This window comes from Muntiacus reevesi, chromosome 10, assembly GCF_963930625.1.
Source record: "Muntiacus reevesi chromosome 10, mMunRee1.1, whole genome shotgun sequence".
In the NCBI taxonomy this organism is placed as follows: Eukaryota; Metazoa; Chordata; class Mammalia; order Artiodactyla; family Cervidae; genus Muntiacus; species Muntiacus reevesi.
In genome coordinates this window covers 17,561,521-17,585,401 of record NC_089258.1, presented here as the reverse complement: position 1 = coordinate 17,585,401, position 23,881 = coordinate 17,561,521, and the positions used below count along the sequence as shown (strand labels likewise).

Genomic DNA, 23,881 nt, shown 5'->3' with positions numbered 1-23,881 from the left:
TCCCAGTGACCCCAGTCAATATAAGACCTGCTCTTCTCAGTGCTTTGCTTGTTTTTAATGCAAATTATTGTAAATGGAAACTTTACACCTAAAATAACTTTTGCAGATATCAAATTTGGGTGCCTTGTTCTATCATCCTGCTTCTATCCACCTGAAGCTGATGAAAAATACCATGAACCTTAAATACACTTAGTACACCAGGCCTTTCCAGACATATATGTTTCTTTCTTCACCAATCAAAACTGAGATGTATTTTACGAACAATCAACAACATTGGTCAGCAAACTACAGCCAACCACGTGTTTTGTAAAGAAGTCTATTGGACACAGCCACATTCAATCTTTATGTTTTGTCTATAGCAGCTTTCACATACAAAAGCAAGGGTGAGTAGTTGCAACAAAAAACATAAAAACTCAAAGCCTAAAATATTTACTATCCGACCCTTTGACAGAAAGTTACTCATTCCGTCTTGTCTAAGATACCAGCTTTTTAATACTAACAACAATAGCTACCATGAAAGCCCTTCCTAACACTTAAAAGGTCCTACACTTCCTCCTCAGCAAACTATTCAGTAAACTTCATTGTGTGTGTGTGTGATGCTAAATCTAGAGGATCCTGTGAAATAGCCCTGACTAACCTGGAGAATCCCAGGGATGGCGGAGCCTGGTGGGCTGCCGTCTGTGGGGTTGCACAGAGTCAGACACAGCTGAAGAGACTTAGCAGCAGCAGCGATCACTCATAAGTGCTGACCCTACTGGACTGCCAGTGAGAGTGAATATCCTTTCAGTCTTTCTATACAGTTCTGGCCATCAGGGGTCCCACCACGGTTGGTCTTTAGCTCAGCCCACTGAACTGTGAGTGAGTTTATTTTGTTAAGCTAGGCTGTCCACATTTTCAAAACTCATGGCAGGCATGTACATTTCTGGCTAGCAGTTTCCAAGAAATAATTTCGTTGTAATTCTAAAGCTCTGACAGCTGAGCTTTCAGTATTGCATTATTGTCTCCTTGTCTATGATCTGTCCGCGATGGGAAGAGAAAAGCAGCCACTGCCTTCCCCTTGAGCTGTTTTGCTCCCAGCTGGGCATAAAGTCTAAGGCCAGTGGTAAACTACTCCATTACAGGTATGCTGTCCAGTGTCTTTTGTATTAAATACAGTTAACGCTGTCCTTATGGGAGCCTTAGTCTCTACTAAGGCTGTTCATTCATCAAAATTTTTGTGCCTATCTAGTAATGTGACAAATTTTAACTAAATGTGACAAATTTTAACTAAAAATGATTAAGAGTTACAATGTGGCTTTAAGCATCCAAGTTCCTCAATAAAAGAAGAAATAAAATTTTGCCAAGGTAATTCTTTTTAGATAATCATAAAAGTTTCCAAGATATAAAAGAAAAGATCAGTTTATAAACTCTTTTATAACCTACAGCTACTCTCACGCCAATTGATTTTTCAGACCAATAAGTATTTCAACAACTGTCCATGTTGGGATGTTCAACAAACATCCCAAAGGAAACAGAAAAAAAATCTATGCCTAGTGGCTTCTTAAAGAAATTTTTCCTTCTGCAGCTGTAACTGTAAGGAATAAAATTATACCAGTGAGTTAAACAGATGCCACAGGTACTGGATTACAATAGAAGAAAGAATGCTGTGCATTCACTGCTTTTTAACAATTAAAAGAATTTTAAGACTTGGTCCACATTTGAAAAAAGGGAATACTTTTGATAAGAATCTGAATTAATCCCTGGAAACTAGACAACTTTCATAATATGTCATCTCCATGATTTTAAGACAATATAAAAGAAATATTAAAATATGTCACAGTTAATTTTATGCATTAACTGCTCTGGTCACAGGTTGCCCAAACATTTAAACACTATTCTGGGCTTCTATGGGGTTGCACAGAGTCGGACACAATTGAAGCAACTTAGCAGCAGCAGCAGCAGCTGAGTGTTTCTGTAAGACTTTAACACTTAAATAGGAAGACTGAGTAAAGCAGTTGAAAGGCCTGAGTAGAACAAAAGACCGACCCTCTCACAAGAAAATGCTCAAAATCCTTCAAGTTAGGCTTCAGCAGTACATGAACCAAGAACTTCCAGATGTACAAGCTGGACTTAGAAAAGGCAGAGGAATCAGAGATCAAATTGCCAACATCTGTTGGATCATAGAAAGAGCAAGGGAATTCCAAAAAAATATCTACTCTGCTTCATTGACTACATTAAAGCCTCTGACTGTGTGGATCACAACGACCTGTGGAAATTCTTAAAAAGATGGGAATACCAGACCACCTTACCTGTCTCCTAAGAAACCTGTATGTAGGTCAAGAAGCAACAGTCAGAACCAGACATGGAACAACAGACTGGTTCAAAATTGAGAAAGCAGTGCGTCAAGACTATATATTGTCACCCTGCTTATTTAACTTACATGCAGAGGACATCATGCAAAATGCTGGACTGGATGACTCAACAAGATGTAATCAAGATTGCCAAAAGAAATATCAACAACCTCAGAAACGCAGATGATACCACTCTAATGGCAGAAAGTGAAGAGGCACTAAAGAGCCTCTTGATCAGGGTGAAAGAGGAGTAAAAAAGCTGGCTTAAAACTCAGCATTCAAAAAACTAAGATCATGGCACCTGGTCTCATTACTTCATGGAAAATAGGGCAAATGTGGAAACAGTAACATATTTTATTTTGGGGGCTCCAAAATCACTGCAGACAGTGACAAAATTAAATGACACTTGGAAATTGCTCCTTGGAAAAAAGCAATGACAAAGCTAGACAGCATATTAAAAACCAGAGACATCACTTTGCTGACATCAAAGCTATGGTTTTTCTAGTAGTGAGAGCTGGACCATAAAGAAGGCTGAGCACTGAAGAACTGATGCTTTTGAACTGTGGTGTTGGAGAAGACTCTTGAGAGTCCCTTGGACAGCAAGGAGATCAAACCAGTCAATCCTAAAGGAAATCAATCCTGAATATTCACTAGAAAGACTGATGCTGAAGCTGAAGCTCCAATACTTTGGCCACCTGATGCGAAGAGCCAATTCACTGGAAAAGACTCTGATGCTAGGAAAGACTGAAGGCAGGAGAAAGTGGTGACAGAGAATGAGATGGTTGGATGGCATCACTGACTCAATGGACATGAGTTTGAACAAACTCTGGGAGATAGTGAAGGACAGGGAAGCTTGGTGTGCTGCAGTCCATGGGGTCTCAAAGAGTAGGACATGACTGTGACTGAACAACAACTCCCAAATAAGAGGGAATTCTTCCAGGCTAACTGCCTTCCGGCTGGTACATGGGAAGGTGAGTGGTGGAGAGGAGACAGATGGAGTTGTTTTTGTTTTTCCTGCTATCACACTTGATCTGAAAGAGTAGTTCTTCCTAGGTGTTGAGACTGAGAGCCTGAGAGAACCATGGGCTCTCATATGTCTTCATTTTGCTAACTGCAGATCCTGGAACTTCTCAGCCTCCATAGTCACATGAGTCAATTCTTTATAATACATCATGTGTGTGTGTGTGTGTGTGCATGTGTTTGTATGTGTGTATACATACATCCAAATGGTTCTGTTACTCAATAACCCTAATACTGATTTTGATACCAAAAAGTGGGATGCTGCTATAACCAATACCTAGAATTTGTGGAAATGGCTTTGGAACTAGGTGACAGTTAGAGGCTGAAAGAGTTGAGGTACATACTAGAAAAAGCAAGAAGACACTGCTGGTAGAAATATGGATGACAAATGTGACTTTGCTGAGGACTTAAAAAGAAAGGAAGAGAGCTGGAAAGAAAGCTTCTATCAGAGGATATATAAACTGACTAATCTATAGTACAGAGTTTCTAATGCTGAGCTTTGCATATGTAGAATAAATTCCATTTGGGCATGGTGTGTAATTCTTTTAAAATATGGAATGTTTTTATCACTTGTGCAGGTTCGGGGATCCACCACCAACTTAATTACTTTAAAAATGTACTATATTCAGATTTTGTTCCATCCTGTATCCGTAGTATTTTTCAAAAATTCATTCATTTCATATAAAGTGTTAAACTTGTTAGTATAAACTTGTTCATAATATCCCCTTAGTATCCTTTTAAAGTATCAAGAATATGTAGTAACTTCCCCTTCACTCTTGAATTATTTATGTCTTTTTCTCTTGATTAGTCTATGCAGCAATATATAATTTAGTAGCAATATATTATTTTCTTTTTTTAAATTTACTTATTTTAACATTTATTTTTAAACTTCATTTTTTTGCAATATATCATTTTCTTTTCAGACATTCAACATTTTCTTGGCAAATTTTTCTGCTAATAAAGTGTTATATTTCACAGATTTTTGCTCTTATTTTCTTTATTCCATTTCTTGCACTCACTTTGCATTTACTTTGTTCCTTTTCTAGCTTCTTAAGTCACTGATCATAGACCTTTCCTAAAATAAGCACTTAAGGCTATAAATTTCCTTCTAAACTCTGTTTTAGCTGCATCTCACAAATGTTTATTTTGCTGAGATGAATTTGAAAAGATTTAGGTAGTGGCTTGTAAGAGTTGATATTGGTAAGATGTAATTTCTACCTCAAGTTATCTATAGATACAGTAAAATCTCAAAATAAACACTACCCAGGTTTTCTTTTTTTTTCTTTCTTTTGGCAAATGAAAAACTGATCCTAAAATTTAAGCGGAAATGCAGAGGACTATCCAAACCAACCCTGGAAAAAAAAATACAAAAGGAGAAGACTTACACTACCTGACTTCAAGATTTTCAGTGATCCTACAGTAGCACAGACAGTATGGTTTGGTTTAAGGATAGACATACTAATCAAAGGAACAGAACAGACAGAGTATAAAATAAACCTAATCTTAGCCAGTGATTAGATATTCAACAAAGCAATCCAATGAGAGAAATACAAGACTTTTCAACAAATGGGGCTAGAGCCACTGTGTATCCACATGGGAAAAAAAAAACAACAAGACCTTGATTCCTGCCTCACACCATATACAAAAGTTAATTCAAGATGAACTGTAGATCTAAGTATAAAAGCAGCTAAAACTAAACAGCATTTAAAAGAAAATATAGATGACAAAAAAATTTAAGAAGAGAAAAAGACTTCCTCGGTATTAAAATATGAAAGGTTATTGTTAAGAAAATGAACACAAAAGCTTCAGACTGAGAGGATATTTGCAAAATGTACAAATGACAATGGACTGGTATCGAGGGTTAATAAAGAATTCATAAAACTCAATAATGAAAAATAATGCGGGTGGTGGGAAGCGGTAAGGAGAGGTGGAATGTATGGAGAGAGTAACATGGAAACAAATACATTACCATATGTAAAATAGATAGCCAATGGGAATTTGTTGTGTGATTCAGGGAACTCAAAATGGAGCACTGTAACAACCTAGAGGGGTGAGATGGGGAGGGAGGGGAGAGGGAGGTTCAAGAGAGGGGACACAGGTGTATCAATGGCTGATTCATGTTGATGTTTGGCAGAAACCAACACAATATTGTACAACAATTATCCTTCAGTTAAAAATAAATAAATTTAATTATAAAAATCAATGCAGAAAAACTGGGAGAAATATTTGAATGTATACTTCACAAAGTATATGATATATATAAAAGATCAAAAAGCACACAGAAGGACTCAACATTATTAACCATAAGCAAAATGGAAACCCCCTATGAGATAACTCTACACATCCATCACCAAAGATAAAAGGAAAACTGTTGGAGAGGATGTGAAGTGACAAGAACTCTCACATGCTTATTGATCATAGAAATGAGATATTGTACAACCACTTTAGAAAAGGTCTGGTCATTTCTTATAGAGCTACATGTACAGTTACCCTATGACTCAGTGTACTAGACTAAATAGTATCCTACCAAAATGAATGTCAACTTGGAACATATGAATGTGGTCTTATTTTGAAAGAGTCTTCGCAGATGTTATCAAGTTAAGATGAGGTTATACTCCAATTAGACTGAGTTTTGATCCAATGACTGGTATCCTTACAAGGAGAGGGAGATCTGGATACACAGACACTTAGAAAGAAGAAGGCTGTATAACCACAGAGGCAGAGATTAGAGTGATGCAGCTATAAGACAAGGAACACTAAGGCTTGCCAGCAACCACCAGAAGTGAAGAGAGAGGCACAGAACAGACTCCCTTTCAGAACCTCCAGAAAGAACCAACCCCACCAACAGGTTGATTTTGAACTGTGAAAGAATAAGTTTCTTTTTTTAAGCTTCTCAGTTTGTGGTAATTTATTAAATCAACCCTAGGAAACTAATACATCTTAGGTATGTATCCAAAGAAAATGGAAAACAAAGGCTTGTTGAAACCAAGCAAAAAATTACCATAAGAATATTAACAGCAGCTTTTTCAAAACAGCTTAAAACTGGAAGCCATCAAGGTGACTCTCAAGGAAAATGAATAAACAGTCATATGTATATATTCATATGATGGTACATTATTTGATGTTAAAGAAAGAACAGACTACTGATGTATGCTACAGCATGGATGATGCTTAAAAAATATACTGAGTCAAAGAAGCCTTACACAAAAAAGAAAGTATTATATAATTCCCTTTATGCAAAATTGTACAGCAGGCAAAACCAATCTATGGTGAAATAGAATCAGAAAAACAGTGGTACCTCTGAGGGGTGAGAGCAGGGGTTTACTGGGATGGGCCACAAGGGAACTATCTGGATAACAGTAATCTGCATTTTGATAAAGTTTGTGTTATAGAGATATATGCATTGTTTGAGTTCACAGACTAGTATACTTAAAATGTTGCATTTCCAGTAAATAAATTCTACTTTAAAAGAAACAAACTCTAGTTAATGATATTCATGCTACCCATTATTCCTGGGGCCAATCAACTTTCATGGCGACCACCAAACTGAAATGAACTATCAGAAGTAGGCCCTTTTAAAACTGCAGTGTCCAAAGATGCTCAAGTGGGCATCCTGGGCTTGAGTCTGTAGGTCCCTGCCTGCCTACCACCAGTATGAACTAACCTAGGAAGAAACTATGTCTTTTCTCTCACCACTTGTTAGATTGTCTTTGCCAGAACCACTTGGTGATCAGATTAGATTAGATCTCAAGACACACTCACACCTGCCAACCAGTCAGAGAAAATAATTGTCTGAGGAGAATAAGTAGATGTTAAAAATATCTATTTCTGCTTTATTGACTATGTCAAAGCCTTTGACTGTGTGGTTCACAATAAACTGTGGAAAATTCTGAAAGAGATGGGAATACCAGACCACCTGACCTGCCTCTTGAGAAACCTATATGCAGGTCAGGAAGCAACCAACAGTTAGAACTGGACATGGATCAACAGACTGGTTCCAAATAGGAAAAGGAGTACATCATGGCTGTATATTGTCACCCTGCTTATTTAACTTATATGCAGAGTACATCATGAGAAACGCTGGGCTGGAGGAAGCACAAGTTGGAATCAAGATTGCCGGGAGAAATATCAATAACCTCAGATATGCAGATGACACCACCCTTATGGCAGAAAGTGAAGAACTAAGCCTCTTGATGAAAGTGAAAGAGGATAGTGAAAAAGTTGGCTTAAATCTCAATATTCAGAAAACTAAGATCATGGCATCTGGTCCCATCACTTCATGGCAAATAGATGGAGAAACAGTGGAAACAGTGTCAGACTTAATTTTGGGGGGTTCCATAATCACTGCAGATGGTGACTGTAGCCATGAAATTAAAAGATGATTACTCTTTGGAAGGAAAGTTATGACCAACCTAGATAGCATATTAAAAAGCAGAGACATTACTTTGCCAACAAATGTCTGTCTAGTCAAGGCTATGGTTTTTCCAATGGTCATGTATGGATGTGAGAGTTGGACTGATGAAGAAAGCTGAGCACCGAAGAATTGATGCTTTTGAACTGTGGTGTCGGAGAAGACTCTTGAGGGTCCCTTGGACTGCAAGGAGATCCAACCAGTCCATCCAAAAGGAGATCAGTCCTGGGTGTTCATTGGTAGGACTGATTTCGAAGCTGAAACTCCAATACTTTGGCCACTTCATGCAAAGAGTTGACTCACTGGAAAAGACCCTGATGCTGGGATGGATTGGGGGCAGGAGAAGGGGACGACAGAGGATGAGATGGTTGGATGGCACCACCAACTCAATGGACATGAGTTTGAGTAAATTCCGGGAGTTGGTGATGGACAGTGAGGCCTGGCATGCTGCGATTCATGGGGTCACAAAGAGTCGGACACGACTGAGCTACTGAACTGAACTGAAGGACATGCCAGGAAGACCTCACAAAATGACAGCCACCTATGAACAGGTCCTCATAAGCTCTTAATCTACCCATGGGGAGAATGCAAGTCTCTTTGCAAGAAGAGTAAAGCCTTGCTACAGTGAACTTACTCAGATACGCTGAGCTACTCAGCTCTCCTCAGAGAAGAACTGCTTGTACTAAACTTCTTACTCCCACAAACTAAGGAGATACTGCTAGATATCTGATAGAATGGCTAAAATAAAAAAAAAATATATATATATAGTGTTAACACCAAATCCTGACACAAATGCAGAAAAACTGGATCACTCAAAACACTGCTGATGGGAATATAAAATGGTATAGCCATTCTGGAAATTGAGTATGGCATTTTATTATAAAACTAAACCTATATTGACCATATAGGCTAGCAACTTGCACTCTGGGGCAATTATGCCAGAAACAAAAACCATACATTCACACAAAAACCTACACACAAATGTCCACAGCAACTTTATTCTTAATAGCCAAAAATATAAAGAACTCAAATGTTCTTGAATGGTTTAACAAACTATAGTATTGATACATTCCTACCATGGACTACTACTCAGCAATAAAAGGAATAAAATATTAGTACATACAACAATTTGTACGGATAGCAAAAGAAAAAAAAAAAAGCAACCTCCAAGGTAACACATGATTTGACTTCTTTATATAACATTCTTATAATGACAAAACTATAGAGACAGAGAACAGATCAGTGGTTGCCGGATGAAGAGAGGGAACACGTGAGGGTGTGGGATGAGACTATAAAAGAGTAGCAGAAGGGGGATTCTTGTGATAGAAGTGTCCTGTATCTTGGAATACAGTGGTAGTTACATGAATGTACATATATAAAATTTCAAAGAACTAAATAAATATACACATACACACAAAATGAAGGTACAACTGATGAAATTTGAATGTGAGTGTATTGTATTAACATAAATAAAAGGCTGATTTAACAACAAAAATGTATAATTTACTAAATTATAATAAAAGACTGAAAAAGAAAAACACAAATGATCATCTCTAAAGATGCCACAAAAAAATGACAAAATCTAACATCCATTCCCAGTAAAAATTCATCAACAAGGAATAGAAAGGAAGCTTGTCAAGCTGATGAAGAGTAACTATAAAACTTACACTTAGGAGGAAAGCATTCCCCATAAGATCAGGAGCAAGGAAAGAATGTCTACTTTCACCACCATTTAAATTCATTATTGCACTGATGTTCCTGCCTGTGTAATGAGGCAAGAAGAAGAAATTAAAGATACAAAGAATGGAAAGAAGTGAAGTATACTTACTTAAAAATAATTAGTCATTTATGTAGAAAATCATATAGAATCTACAAAACTACTAGGATGACAAGTTTTGCAAGTTTACCAGATACAAGATCAGTATAGATAAATTAATTTTATTTCTACATGCTATCAACAAACTGAAATTTTAAAGTACTTTAAAAAGCATGAAAAATATGAAACAGAGAGGGATAAATCTGATAAGATGCATAAGACCTTTGTATGAAAAACTATAAAACAATGCTGACAAATATTAAGTCCCATAAAAATAGAGGGACTGTGTTCATGTACTGGATGACAGAGTATACAATTTACATGTAAATTCTCCTCAAATTGATGTAGATTCAACTCAATCCTAATCAATATTCCAACAGGCATTTTGTTGAAAATTGTCAAGCTGATTCTAAAATCCATGTGGAAATGCAAAGAATCTAGCACAAGTAAAACAACTTCAAAAAAGAAAAAATGTTCGAGGATTTATACTAAGTTCCAGACTTCTTACAAAGCTGCAGTAATCAAGACTGTGGTACTGACATCAAGATGGATAAATAGAAGAGTGGAAAAAATGGAGTATATATTAGATATAGACCCATATACAATTAATTTACACAAAGGTGCACAGGAAATTCAAAGAAAAGGTTGTCTTTTCAATAAATAGTGCTAGAAAAATTGGATATTTGTATACAAAAGAAAAAAAAAAAAAAGAAAAGAAAAATTGTACTTAAATCCAGACCTGGTATCAAAGTAAAAAAATTTACTCAAAATAAGACTTAGATCTAAATGAAAAGTAAAAATTAGAAAACTTTTAAAAGGAAAAACATGAAACTCTTTTTGGCCTTCATTTTGGAAAGATTTCCTAAATAAATCACCAAAAGTGAAATTCATGAGAGAAAAATTGAAACTTGGACTTCACCAAAATTAAGAAATTCTCATTGAAAAACACTACTAAGAAGATAAAGAGCAAGCCACAAAGAAAATACTTATAAATCAAACAATGGACTTCTAGACAGACTATATGAAGAATTTGCAAAACTGAGTAAAAACATAAGAAACCAATTTTTCAAATTGGCCAAAGATTTGAGATGACATTTCACCAAAGAAGATATACAGACAGCAAATAAGCACTTGAAAAGACTATCAACATCACAAGTCATTAAGAAAATGTCAGGTAAAACCACATAAGATGCTACTATACCATTATAAAAATGTCTAAAATTAAAATCATAATACCAAGTGCTGACAAAATGTGAAGCATACGGAACTCACACACTGCTGGTGGGAATGTGAAATAGTCCAGCTACTTGGTGAGTTCCATTAAAAATTAAATATACCCTGTATCGTCCATCCCAGCCATTCCACTCTCAGGTGCTTATCCAAAAGAAATGAAAGCATATGCTTACACAAATACTTTTCATGAAAGTTCATATAGTCTTTATTTGTATTCATCAAAATTAGAGACTACTGAAATTTCATTAGCCCATGAATGGCTAAATAATTGTGATATCTATATTACTACTCAGAAATCAAAAGAAATGAACTGTTGACACACCCAACATTATGGATAAAATTCAAAATAATTATATTGGGTGAAAGAATTAACATGATTAATTTATATGAATTTTAAAAATGCAAACAAACCTATGACAGAAAGCAGTCAGTGGTTGTCTGGGTAAGGGAGGGAGTGGAGGACAGAGAGAGGAGGAGACAGAAATTATAGTGAAGCACAAGGAAACTCTGCAGTGATAGGTATGCTCAGAATTTGGATTATCGTGATGGTTTTATGACTGTGCAGATATCAAAACTTAATAAATTTTACCTTATACTTCCTAGCATAAGGTGTCAACTCTTATACCTCCTAGCATAAGGTATCATACCTTATACTATAATAATGTTTTTCTATTATACAATAATTATAGTTTAATAATAGTTCTTTTTTAAAAGAAAAAAGCATTGAGTTTGCTATAAAGTACAAGTACAGATATATGGTTGTATTTAGAAGCAAAAATAAATAACAAAAAATAAAATGCCAAGAATGTTGAAAATAAAAGAATGAAAAAAAAAGGCAGAAATTTATCCTTACCTCCCAACATTCACATAAAATTAATTCCACCTGGATTAAAGATCTAAATGTTTCCAGAATGTATACGGAATTTCTACAGTTCAATAACAGAAATAACCCAAATCAAAAGTAGGAACATACCCTGAACAAACAAGTCACAGAAAAGGAAACACCAGTGACCAAGTCAACACAGGAAAAGATGCTCACGCTCTCTGGAAAGCTAAATCCCTATGACATTTCACCACAAACCAAACAGATGGGTGAAAAATGTGAGGATATGGAACAAGAACTCATCACTGCTGTTGGGAGTGTAATATGGCATTGAACAGCTTCAGAACACATGTGGTATAACCTAATCAGGTTGAAGCTACCCACACCCATGAACCAGTTTCTGTGCTCCTAGGTATGCATCTTAAGAGAAACACTTGCATGTGTTTCCAAGGAAGAAATAAGAATATACAGCAACATTATTTCATAGACAGAAACTGAAAATAACTCAAATGTCCACAAGAAGAGAAATGGTAATTCAACTGCATTAAAATATTTATATAATGAAATCAATATATAACAAATGCTAAAAGTATAAACTAAACTTGCACATTTTAATATGAATCTCATATATAGCTAGTGAAGGAGGTATACAATATGGTACTGTGTGCAGAGATGTTTACAAACACGCAAAAGAACTCTCTATATGGTTAAAAGATCCACTGAAGAGATAAAAAGCCAAGGGCAGTCACAGGCATGCTAATGCTGAAGTCAGATTCTCAGAGGCGGGGCGAAGGAGCGGGACACAACCAGGAAAGGTATCACCAGGTATCACCTGGTCTTATATAATGGTATATTTCTTAGTCTGTAAGCTTCCCTGGTAGCTCAATCAGTAAAGAATCTGTCTGCAGTGCAGGAGACCCACGTTCAATCCCTGGGTCAGGAAGATTCTCTAGAGAAGGAAATGGCAACCCACTTTTTAGAGAAATAAAATAGAAGTAGTCTTGTCCAGGCTTCAGAGGCAAAAGAGCAGAGCGGGCCTCTGACCTTGCTTCTGACCTACCTGGACACTGCTCTGACTACTGCTGTGGATGTCAGCTACACCTGCTGTGAGTGTCAGTCACACCTGCTGTGAGTGTCAGAAGAGAAACACAATAGATATCGATAGGGAGCAGATCTTGGAGTTTATTAAGCTCCTGGAGGGGGCCTGGCCAAGTAAGCCCTGACCTTAACAACATTCCAAGTTTTACATGACAAAAGAAACAGCATAACATGAAACCAGAATTGCAATTTGCTCACAGATTGATGATGAGCATCCTGTTTGCAATCTGGGATTATAAGCGGGAACCCCAAACTGCAATCTTTGAAGTCTCGCCCACGGAGCAGACACGCTGCTGCCTGGGGCCTTTCCCCAACTGGAACTCCAGATGTGCTATGACATGGGACTTACCAGCACTGTTTAAGTCTGAATGTTGGTGAAAACCCAAATTGGTGATATATCCTCTGCTCTCTTTCACTTTTCTTTCAATGTTAGTATATTGAAAGTAAGCCAGATAATTCTCTAATAAATATTTTTATTATTTATTTGTATATAAGGAGTGGATTATTTTGTTGACAAATCCTTTAAACCTGAGACAAAAGTGAAAACTTTCAGCAAAACACCACTACAGTATTCTTGACTGGAAAATCCCATGGACAGAGGAGCCTGGTGGGCTACAGTCCATGGGGTCACAAGAGTTGGACATGACTTAGTGACTAAATCACCACCACCACTTGGGCTGCAGGGAAGGCAAACTGGCACTCACTGTGTAATTCTTCACATTCTGTTATAATCTTAAATAACACATCATAAAAGAAACAAAGTTATGGGAACTTATGCGGTAGAACTGTTACATGAAAACATTACCTGTTTAAAAAATAAAAACTGGACAGAATCTAGCAGGGATAGATGACTTAGTCTCAGAGGACAAGTGTTATGTGCAGGATCAGGTCAACTAACAAAAGTTCAAGATTAGGAAGATCCTAGAAGTGCTGGACAAGGGACACCAAGCGAGTGGATGTTGCTCTGTTGGGGAGGAAAGAGAGGGTGGCCAGGGAAGCCCTCTCTGGGCTGAGTAGGGTGGCATGGAAGGCAGGCCTGAGGAAGAGCTTCCTCCTCAGAAGCTTACAGATGCTCCTCTTTGCTTACCTGCTGAGCACCTCACTGCCCTGATCCTTGTCTGCCTGCTGTTTTCCACTTACCTGCACAAAGGTCCAGAAGACATTCACTCTCCTCTCTCCAGGGCTCGTCTCCTTGTTCCAGTTGTATGATGAGTTTTGGTTTAGGAAAGGCAATTCCTACTCACAGGGGAAAAAAATCAAAGTGACCTTTGGTTAGTGACTTAAGAGGCTATCACAGAACTCAGAGTCAGCCAGGGAATGCAATGACTCAGAAGCAGGTAGGAAAGTCAGGCAGGGGGCATGGATGGGGACAAAGATTCTCTGAATGCTGAGAAAAGATGACTAAGGGGAGGGAGGAATCCTGGATCTAAAGGCAGTATATGATTCTCCCCTGTGCTTGAATGAATACAAATACTCTGTCGTCTGAAGTAAGATCACTTTAGAGGAGGGCCTGGTCTTGGAAGGGGCCTCGAAATGCAGTGTCATATCACACAAATACACACACATGCACAACTTCACCATTTCCAACTCTACAGAATTCAGACACTCTCTGAGGTACAGAGAAAATACATGCTTCTTTCTGAGCCAAAAGCATGGTGGCTACTCCATTAAACATTAAGAGGCCTACAGGCAGAGTCTGAGACATGGGACAAGTCATCCTTACCCAGTGACACCATATGGCTGTAGTTCTCCAGCATTACATCCCGATACAGGGTCCTCTGAGCAGGACTCAGTAGCTTCCACTCCTTCTGGGTGAAGGCCACAGCCACATCCCTGAAGGCCATTAATGCCTAAAACACAAGCACATCCTTGCTCACCCAGAGACCACACAGGCCCGCTAGTCAACTTAACCTAAGTTACCAGCCAGGGCTGAGGCAGCAATAAGGCTGGCATGGGACATCAGGTGAGACCCATAGACCCTGCTTTCAACCAGAATCCTTTGCCATGTATTCAAGACTACTACACCTCTTCCCACATTGCTGGGGGTCTATTCAGGGGTTCTCTATTCTGTTCTATCAATCTCTACATCTATGATGCTGTGGAAACACTGTTTTGATTAATGCAGCTATACCACAGGTCTTGAAATCAGATAGATGGATTCTTCCTCCTTTAGTCTTCATTTTAAAAGATTATTTTAGCTATTCTAAGGCATATGCCTTTCCATAAAAAATTTTAGAATAATCTCACCTGTATCTACTAAAAAATGTTTCTGGAATTTGGACAAGATTTGCATTAAACCTGTATATCAATTTAGGAAGAACCAATATCTTTATCATGTCGATTCTTCAAACCTATGAACATGAGATGTCTCTCCATTTACCAAGATGTTCTTTGATTTCTTTCAACAGCTATTGTGGTTTTCTGTATACAAATCCATATGCTTTGTTAAAAAACTGATACCTAAAAATTCCTTTGTTTTTCTTTTTTAGTGATTTTAATGGTACTGTATTTTTAATTCAGTGACCAATGGTTCATGATACAAAACAATTGCCATGAAACAGTAATAAACTGCATGCTTATCCTGAATCTGGCAACCTGGTGGAACTCACTAGCTCTACTTTTTTTTCCTCCTGGATTCCTTAAGATTTCCTATGTAGACAATCAGAGGATTTGCACACAGGGGCAGATTTCTTTCCTTATAATCTATGTATTTTATTTCCTGTTCTTGCCTTACTGTAGAACTTCTAGCGTGATAATAAACAAGAGTGGTAAGAACAGACATCCTTGCCTTGTACTTGATATTAGGAGGAAACATAATGTCTCAAAGCATTAAAAATACTGTTCCACAAAGATACCACATCACACTCATTAGGATAGCTATTACCAAAAAAACAGGAAAAAACATTTTGGGAGGATGTGGAGAAACTGGAGTAGAAATTGGAGTAGGAAATGGCAACCCACTCCAGTAATTCTGCCTGGGAAATTACTTGGGCAGAGGAGCCTAGCAGGCTACAGTCCATGGGGTCACAAAGAGTCAGACATGACTGAGCACACACTCATGGAGAAACTGGAACCTCTATTTATTGTTGCGGGAAAAGTAAAAAGATGTGGTTTCTGTGGGAAAGAGTTTAGCAGTTCCTCAAAAAGTTAAATACACAAATTAAAAAAAAAGTTCAATTTATCATATGATCTAGCAATTTGAATCGTGTGTGTATACCCCCAAAGAATCAAAAGCAAGAATTCAACATACTCATACACCAATGTCCATAACAGCATTATTCAAAATAGCCCAAAGGCGGAAACAACCCTAACGTCCACCAACAGACAAACAGATAAGAAAATGTAGTACGTACATACACATAACTGTACGTAATTCAGCCTTAAACAGGAAAGAAACTCTGATACATGCTAAATCAAGAGATTAGCCTTGAAAACATTATGCTAAGTGAAATAAGCCAGTCACAAATGACAAACATTGTTTGATTCCACTTACAGCAGGTACCTGAAATAGGCAAATTCATGGAGACAAAGTAAAACAGAGGTTACCAGGAGCTGGGAGGGGGAGTGGGTTAGGAACGGATAGTTATTATATAATAGACAGTTTCAGTCTGGGAAGATGAAGAAGTGCTGGAAATGAATGGTGATGACTGCATAATGGTGTGAATAAACAATGCCACTAAACTGGACATTTTAAAATGGTGAAAATTTTATATTAAGTATATGATTATATTTAAAAAAAATAAGAATAATCCTACTTACAGATTTTTTGTAGATGTCCCTAATCAAGTAAAGGAGTTCCTGTTTCTATCATATGGTGGTTTTTACATTTCCCACAAATGTTTGTTGTATTCTGCCAAATGACTATAATGCATCAACTGATATAATCACACGCTTTTTCTTCTTTAGCCTGTTAATATGGGGGACTATACTGATTAAGTTACAGAGTCAGTCTTGTGTCCCTGGAATAAACCATGCTTGATAATGGTGTACAATTATTTTTACATATTGTTGGATTTAATCTGCATAATAATTTAAGGATTTTCATGTCTATATTCATGAGAGATGTTGACCTGTAGTTTTCATTTTTTCTATTATTCTTGTCCGATTTTATTACCAGCATAATATCTGCTCCACAAAATGAATGAGGAAGTGCCCTTCCTATTTTCTGAAAAAAAATCATGTAGCATTGGTGTTTAAGACTCCTTTAAAAATTTGGCAGATTCTGCAGTAAAATCACCTGAGCCTATACATTTCTTTTGTAAGAGTTTTTAAAATTATAAATTGGACTATCTTTGGATTTTTTTTTACTTCCATCATATTTTTTAATTGAGGTATAACTGATATATCACATTATATTAGTTTTAGGTGTACGACATGACTTGATATTTGTAGATATTGCAGAATGATCACCACAATAAGTCTAGTTAACATGCATCACCATACATAGTTACAAAACTCTATTTCTTGTGATGAGACCTTTTAAGATCTATTCTCTTAGCAACTTTCATATACACAATACAACATAACTAACTGTAGTCACCATGATGTACAGTACATTCCCATGACATTCCATATAACTGGAAGTTTATATCTTTTGACCCCCCTTACTCATTTCACCCACCCCCCACCTCCTGCTACCACCAACACCAGTCTGTTCTCTATATGTAACCTTTTCTTCTTTTCTAAAGATATATAAGTAACAGCATACAGTATTTGTCTTTCTCTGACTTATTTTCTTTTAGCACGATGCCTGCAAGATCCATCCATGTTGTTCCAAGTGACAAGATTTCTTATGGCCAAAAATAATATTTCATTGTATGTATGTACACATATACATATATTCATCAATGGATGAATGGATGTCTATTCATCCATTGATGGACATTTAGATTGCCAACAATTTAGGTTGTTTCTATGGTTTGGCTAATAATTATAACCCTGTTCAAATTATCTATTCCATATTGGTCAAGTTAAAGTACAATAGTTTAAGTTTTTCAAGGAAACCAGTCCCTTTTTATCTAAGTTGCCAAATGTATGGGTGGATATTCTGTTGATGGCTACAGAGTATGTAGTAATAACTCCTGTTTCACTCCTGATACTGGCAATTTGTGTCTACTCCTTTAGTTTTCTTTAAAAGTTTTGTCAATTTTATTATCTTCAAAGAATCAGCTCTTTATTTCACTGATTTTTCTCTATTTCCAATTTAATTGATTTCTGCCTTTATCACTATTATTTCCTTCCATTTGCTCCTCTGAGTTTATTTTGTTCTCATTTTTCTAGGTTCTTGAGGCAGAAGCCTAGATTCAGTTCAGTTCAGTTCAGTCACTCAGTCGTGTTCGACTCTTTGCGACCCCATGGACTGCAGCATGCCAGGCCTCCCTGTCCATCACCAACTGCTGTAGTTTACCCAAACCCATGTCCATTGAGTCGGTGATGCCATCCAACCATCTCATCCTGTGTCGTCCCCTTCTCCTCCTGCCCTCAATCTTTCCCAACATCAGGGTCTTTTCAAATGAGTCAGCTCTTCTCATCAGGTGACCAAAGTAATGGAGTTTCAGCTTCAGCATCAGTCCCTCCAGTGAACACCCAGGACTGATCTCCTTTTGGATGGACTGGTTGGATCTCCTTGCAGTCCAAGGAACTCTCAAGAGTCTTCTCCAACACCACAGTTGAAAAGCATCAATTCTTCTGTGCTCAGCCTTCTTTATAGTCCAACTCTCATATCCATACATGACAACTGGAAAAACTATAGCCTTGACTAGACAAAGGCTTGGCAAAGTAATGTCTCTGCTTTTTAATATGCTATCTAGGTTGGTCACAACTTTCCTCCCAAGGAGTAAGCGTCTTTTAATTTATGGCTGCAATCACCACCTGCAGTGATTTTGGAGCCAAAAAAAATAAAGTCAGCCACTGTTTCCCCATCTATTTGCCATGAAGTGATGGGACTGGATGCCATGATCTTAGTTTTCTGAATGTTGAGCTTTAAGCCAACTTTTTCACTCTCCTCTTTCACTTTCATCAACAGGCTCTTTAGTTCCTCTTCACTTTCTGCCATAAGGGTGGTGTCATCTGCATGTCTGAGGTTATTGATATTTCTCCCAGCAATCTTGATTCCAGCTTGTGCTTCCTCCAGCCCAGCATTTCTCATGATGTACTCTGCATATAAGTTAAATAAGCAGGGTGACAATCTACATCCTTGAGATACTCCTTTTCCTATTTGGAACCAGTCTGTTGTTCCATGTCCAGTTCTAACTGTTGCTTCCTGACCTGCATACAGGTTTCTCAAGAGGCAGGTCAGGTGGTCTGGTATTCCCATCTCTTTCAGAATTTTCCACTGTGATCCACACAGTCAAAGGCTTTGGCATAGTCAAAGGCTTTGGCATAGTCAATAAAGCAGAAATAGATGTTTTTCTGGAACTATCTTGCTTTTCTGATGATTCAGCAGATGTTGGCAATTTGATCTCTGGTTCCTCTGCCTTTTCTAAAATCAGCTTGAACATCTGGAAGTTTACAGTTCACGTATTGCTGAAGCCTGGCTTGGAGAATTTTGAGCATTACTTTACTAGCATGTGAGATGAGTGCAATTGTGTGGTAGTTTGAGCATTCTTTGGCATTGCCTTTCTTTGGGATTGGAATGAAAACTGACCTTTTCCAGTCCTGTAGCCACTGCCTAGTTTTCCAAATTTGCTGGCATATTGAGTGCAGCACTTTCACAGCATCCTCTTTCAGGATTTAAAATAGCTCAATTGGAATTCCATCACCTCTACTAGCTTTGTTCTTAGGGATACTTCCTAAGGCTCACTTGACTTCACATTCCAGGATGTCTGGCTCTAGGTGAGTGATCACACCATCATGATTATCTGGGTCATGAACATTTTTTTTTTTTTTTTGTATAGTTCTTCTGTGTATTCTGGCCACCTCTTCTTAATATCTTCTGCTTCTGTTAGGTCCATACCATTTCTGTCCTTTATTGAGCCCATCTTTGCATGAAATGTTCCACTGGTATCTCTAATTTTCTTGAAGAGATCTCTAGTCTTTCCCATTCTATTGTTTTCCTCTACTTCTTTGCATTGATCACTGAGGAAGGATTTCTTTTATCTCCTTGCTCTTCTTTGGAACTCTGCATTCAAATGGGTATATCTTTCCTTTTCTCCTTTGCTTTTTGCTTCTCTTCTTTTCACAGCTATTTGTAAGGCCTCCTCAGACAGCCATTTGGAAGCCTAGATTACTGACTTGAGATTTCCTGTTTTCTCACATATACATTTAATGCTACAAGTTTTTCTCTCATGACTGCTTTAGTTGCATCCCACATACTTTGATATCTCATATTTTCCTTTTCATTCACTTTTATGCATGTTTTGATTTCTCCTGAGACATCATTTTTGGTGAATAGATTATTTAGAAGTCTGTTATTTTCTAAGTGTTTATAGAGATTTTTCTGTTAACTTGCTCTTACTGATGTCAAATTTAATTCTACTGTGGTCAAACAACATATTTCCTTCAATTTAAATTTTTTAAAATTTCTTAAGGTAAACAAATTATTGTGTCTTATGTGTTGTTTTGAACCCAGGAAATGTCTGTGTTGGTACAGTCATCCCTCAGCACCCACAGAGAAGTGGTTCCAGAACCCCCCTCAAAATCTACAGATGTCCAAATCCCCTATATAAAACAGCATGGTATTTGCATGTAACCTACACACATCCTCCTATATACTTTAAGTCATCTCTAGATTACTTATAATGCTTAACACAATGTCAATGCTATGTAAGCAGTTGCTAGTCACAGAAAATTCCAATTTTGCTTTTTGGAACTTTCCAAATTTTTTTTTTTTTTTTTTACTTTTTGATCAACAATTGGTTGAATCTGCAGATATGGAACCCTTGGAAAAGCCAGGTTAACTGTAAGAATATGCATTTTGCTATTAGGTGAAATGTTCTATAAATGTTGATTCGATTCTATTGGTAGACAGTGTTGAGCTCTTACTGATTTGGGCCTAATTATTCTCTATAACATTGACAGAAAAGTGTTGAAATCTCTTATTGTTGATTTGTTTATTTCTCCTTTGAGTTTTCTCTTCACATCTTTTGAAGCTCAGTTATTTGATGCATATATACTGGTGCTTAGTCACTCAGTTGTGTCCAACTCTTTCCAACCCCTTGAACTGTAGCCCACCAGGCTCCTCTGCCCATGGGGTGTTTCAGGCAAGAATACTGGAGTGGGATGCCATTTCCTCCTCCAGGGGATCTTCCCAACCCAGGGATCAAACCAGTATCTCCCCTGCATTGCAGGTGGATTCTCTACCACTGAGCCATGGGGGAAGCCGATGCATACACATTAAGGACCCCAATGTCTTCCTGGTGAAGTGACCCACTTATCGTTCTCTGTGTCTGATAATTTCCTTTCAAGTCTATCTTACTTGATATTAATATAGGCACCGTTGCTTTCCTTTGACTTAATGTCTGCATCTCTATTTAATCTTTTTAAATCTTTTTTATTTTTATTAAAATTAAAATCTTCATTATCTTTATTAAAATCTTTTAAATCTTTTTTATCTTCTTTTTAATCCTTCTTTTTCTAACCTGCCTATGCTGTTACATTTGATGCTTCATTTAGATAGCATATACAGTCTTTTTTTAATGTCAGTCTCTCTTAGTTGGTGTATTTAGACCATTTTAATTTTGTTCCCTCTGCTTATGTTTTCTTATTACTGACTTATTGTCGGTTACTTGAATTTTTTTAAACGTTCTCTTTTATCTATATTGTTTTTTAGTGTACCTCTTTGTATAGATTTTTTAATAGTTGCTCTAGGTGCTACATTTTATATATATATACATAACTTATTGGTCTTTTGTCATTTTACCAGTTTGAACTATGGAAACTTAACCTCCCATTACATCCTCTTGTCCTTTCTGTTTAAATTGTCATTTTCTTGAGTGTTTACTTCTATATACATTTAGAATCACCTCAGGCTGTGTAATAATTTTTACTTTAACCATCAAAATAGGTTTAGAAAAATTCATACATAACCAAAGTGCTTATTTTTCATTATGGTATTTACTCTCTTCCTTATTGTGCAAAGGGTCATCAAGACCACCCCCAAGTTTGATATTTACTAGTAGGATACACAAAACCTATCACACGTGGCTATAATTACAACAAAAGGATACAAAGCAAAATTAGCAAAGGGAAATGATACGAGAGATTAAGTCCAAAGGAAACCAGGAATAAACATCCAAAATCTTCTTTCTCCCAGTGGAGTCCCCACATGACCCCACTTAATTCCTCCAGAAAGAATTTATAACAACATGTGCTAAATGTTTTCACAAAGAAGCTCATTAGCGGCTCAGTGCCCAGCTTTTTTAATGGCGGGCTGGTCATACAGGCACCTTCTGCCTAGCACATACCAAAATTCAAAATACTAGAAGAAAATCATAAACCCATTGTTTGCATAGTTTTAGGCACAAAGAGCCATTCCTATTAGCTCTGGGAAAGGTGCCAACCCACCTAAAATACAAGATTCCCATTCTAGCCAAAGAAGTCTTACCAGCAGGACTTTCTAAGGACCGACTGCTATGTTAACTTTTTACTGCACATGGATGTTCCAAGGTTCCCTCTTTTATTGTTTCCTTTTTGTTTATAAAATTGCCTTTCCTCATCTGCTGGAGACAAATTCTGAGTTTTCTTTTATGTAAGAATGTCCTGATTTCCCTTTATTTCTGAAAAATATTTTTATTTCATATAGGATTCGGGGTTTATAATTCTTTTCTTTCAGCACATGGAAAATTGCATCACTTTCCATCTAGCCTCTGTCATTTCTGATGAGAAATTCGCTACCATTCTAACGGTTTTCTTCCCCTGTAAGAAATGTGCTATTTTTCTCCAGCTGATTTCAAGATGCTTTCTTCATTTTTAGTCTTCAACAGTTTCATTATAATGTGTCTTGGCATGGATTTGAGTGGGCTTATCATGTTTGGGATATACTCAGCTTTTTGAATCTGTAGGTCTCTTGTCAAATTTAGGAACTTTCCAGCCATTAATTATTCTAATGCTTCTTCAACCCTGCAATTCTTTGCTTCTTCTTCTAGAACTGTGGTAACACAAATGTTAAGATATTTTGTTATACTCTCACAGTTCTTGAGACTGTTCATCTTTTTCCCACTATATTTTCTCCCTGTTGCATAGACTGGGTAATTTCTATTATTCTGTCTTCTAATTCAACAATTTCTCTGTTACCTCTAACCTGCTGTTAAGCCGATCTATTGAGTTTTTTCTTTTAGGTACATATTTCTCATTTCTGAAATTTCTACATGCTGATTCATTGTATCTTCTATTTCTTTGCAGAGGCATTTTAATTTTTCATTTATCTCAAGTGTGTTTTTAGTTGTGGATATCAAGTTGTCCAAGCACCACTTGTATAGACTGTTCTTTTTCAGCTGAATAGTCTTGGCATCCTTGTCAAAAATCAATCGACCATATATAAGAGATATTTTGCTAAGCTCTCAGTTCTATTCCATTAATCTGTATGTTTATACTTACGGCAGTATGACACTTTTGTCACTGTTTGTAGCTTGGTACTAAGTACTGAAATCAAGCAGAGTGAGTCTTCCAACTTTCTTTTCCTTTTTCAAGATTCTTTTGACTTCAGGGTCCTATGAGATTCCAAATGAATTTTAGGATTTTTTTTTTATTTATATAAAACATGAACAATATTTTGAGAGGGACTGTATTGAATCCATAGATCACTTTGGATATTACTGTCTTTGCAGGAATATTGTCTTCCAATCCATAAGCATGGGAAGTCTTTCCATTTACTTAGGTCTTCTTTAGTGTTAGCAATGTTTTGCACTTCCCAGTGAACACTTATTTTGATTCCTTGGTTAAATTTATAGCAGAACATTTTATTATTTTTGATGCTATTATAAATGGAATTTAAAAAAATATTTCCTGTTTGAATAGGTCTTTGGAAACAAATAGATACAACTGACTTTTGTGTGTTGATTTTGTGTCCTGAAACTTTGCTGAATTAATTTATTAACTCTAACAACTTTTTGTGGATTGTTGTATAGATTTGAGATAATGTCTTCAGTGAAGATATAATTTTACTTCTTTTCCAATTTGGATCTTTTCTTTTTCTGCCTAATTATGGCTAG

General features: G+C 36.9%; 1 protein-coding gene across 2 annotated transcripts in view; it reads right to left on the bottom strand.

The window, feature by feature from the left end:
• ZNF169 (zinc finger protein 169) overlaps positions 1-23,881 on the bottom strand; it is an 86,344-nt gene that overhangs the window by 3,014 nt on the left and 59,449 nt on the right. For both annotated transcript variants that reach the window (XM_065946881.1, XM_065946882.1), the window contains 2 exons: positions 14,455-14,581; positions 13,872-13,967 (listed from right to left, as the gene is read on the bottom strand). In XM_065946881.1, the coding sequence (XP_065802953.1) occupies positions 13,872-13,967; positions 14,455-14,581 (223 nt within the window). The remainder of the gene's footprint in view (positions 1-13,871; positions 13,968-14,454; positions 14,582-23,881) is intronic.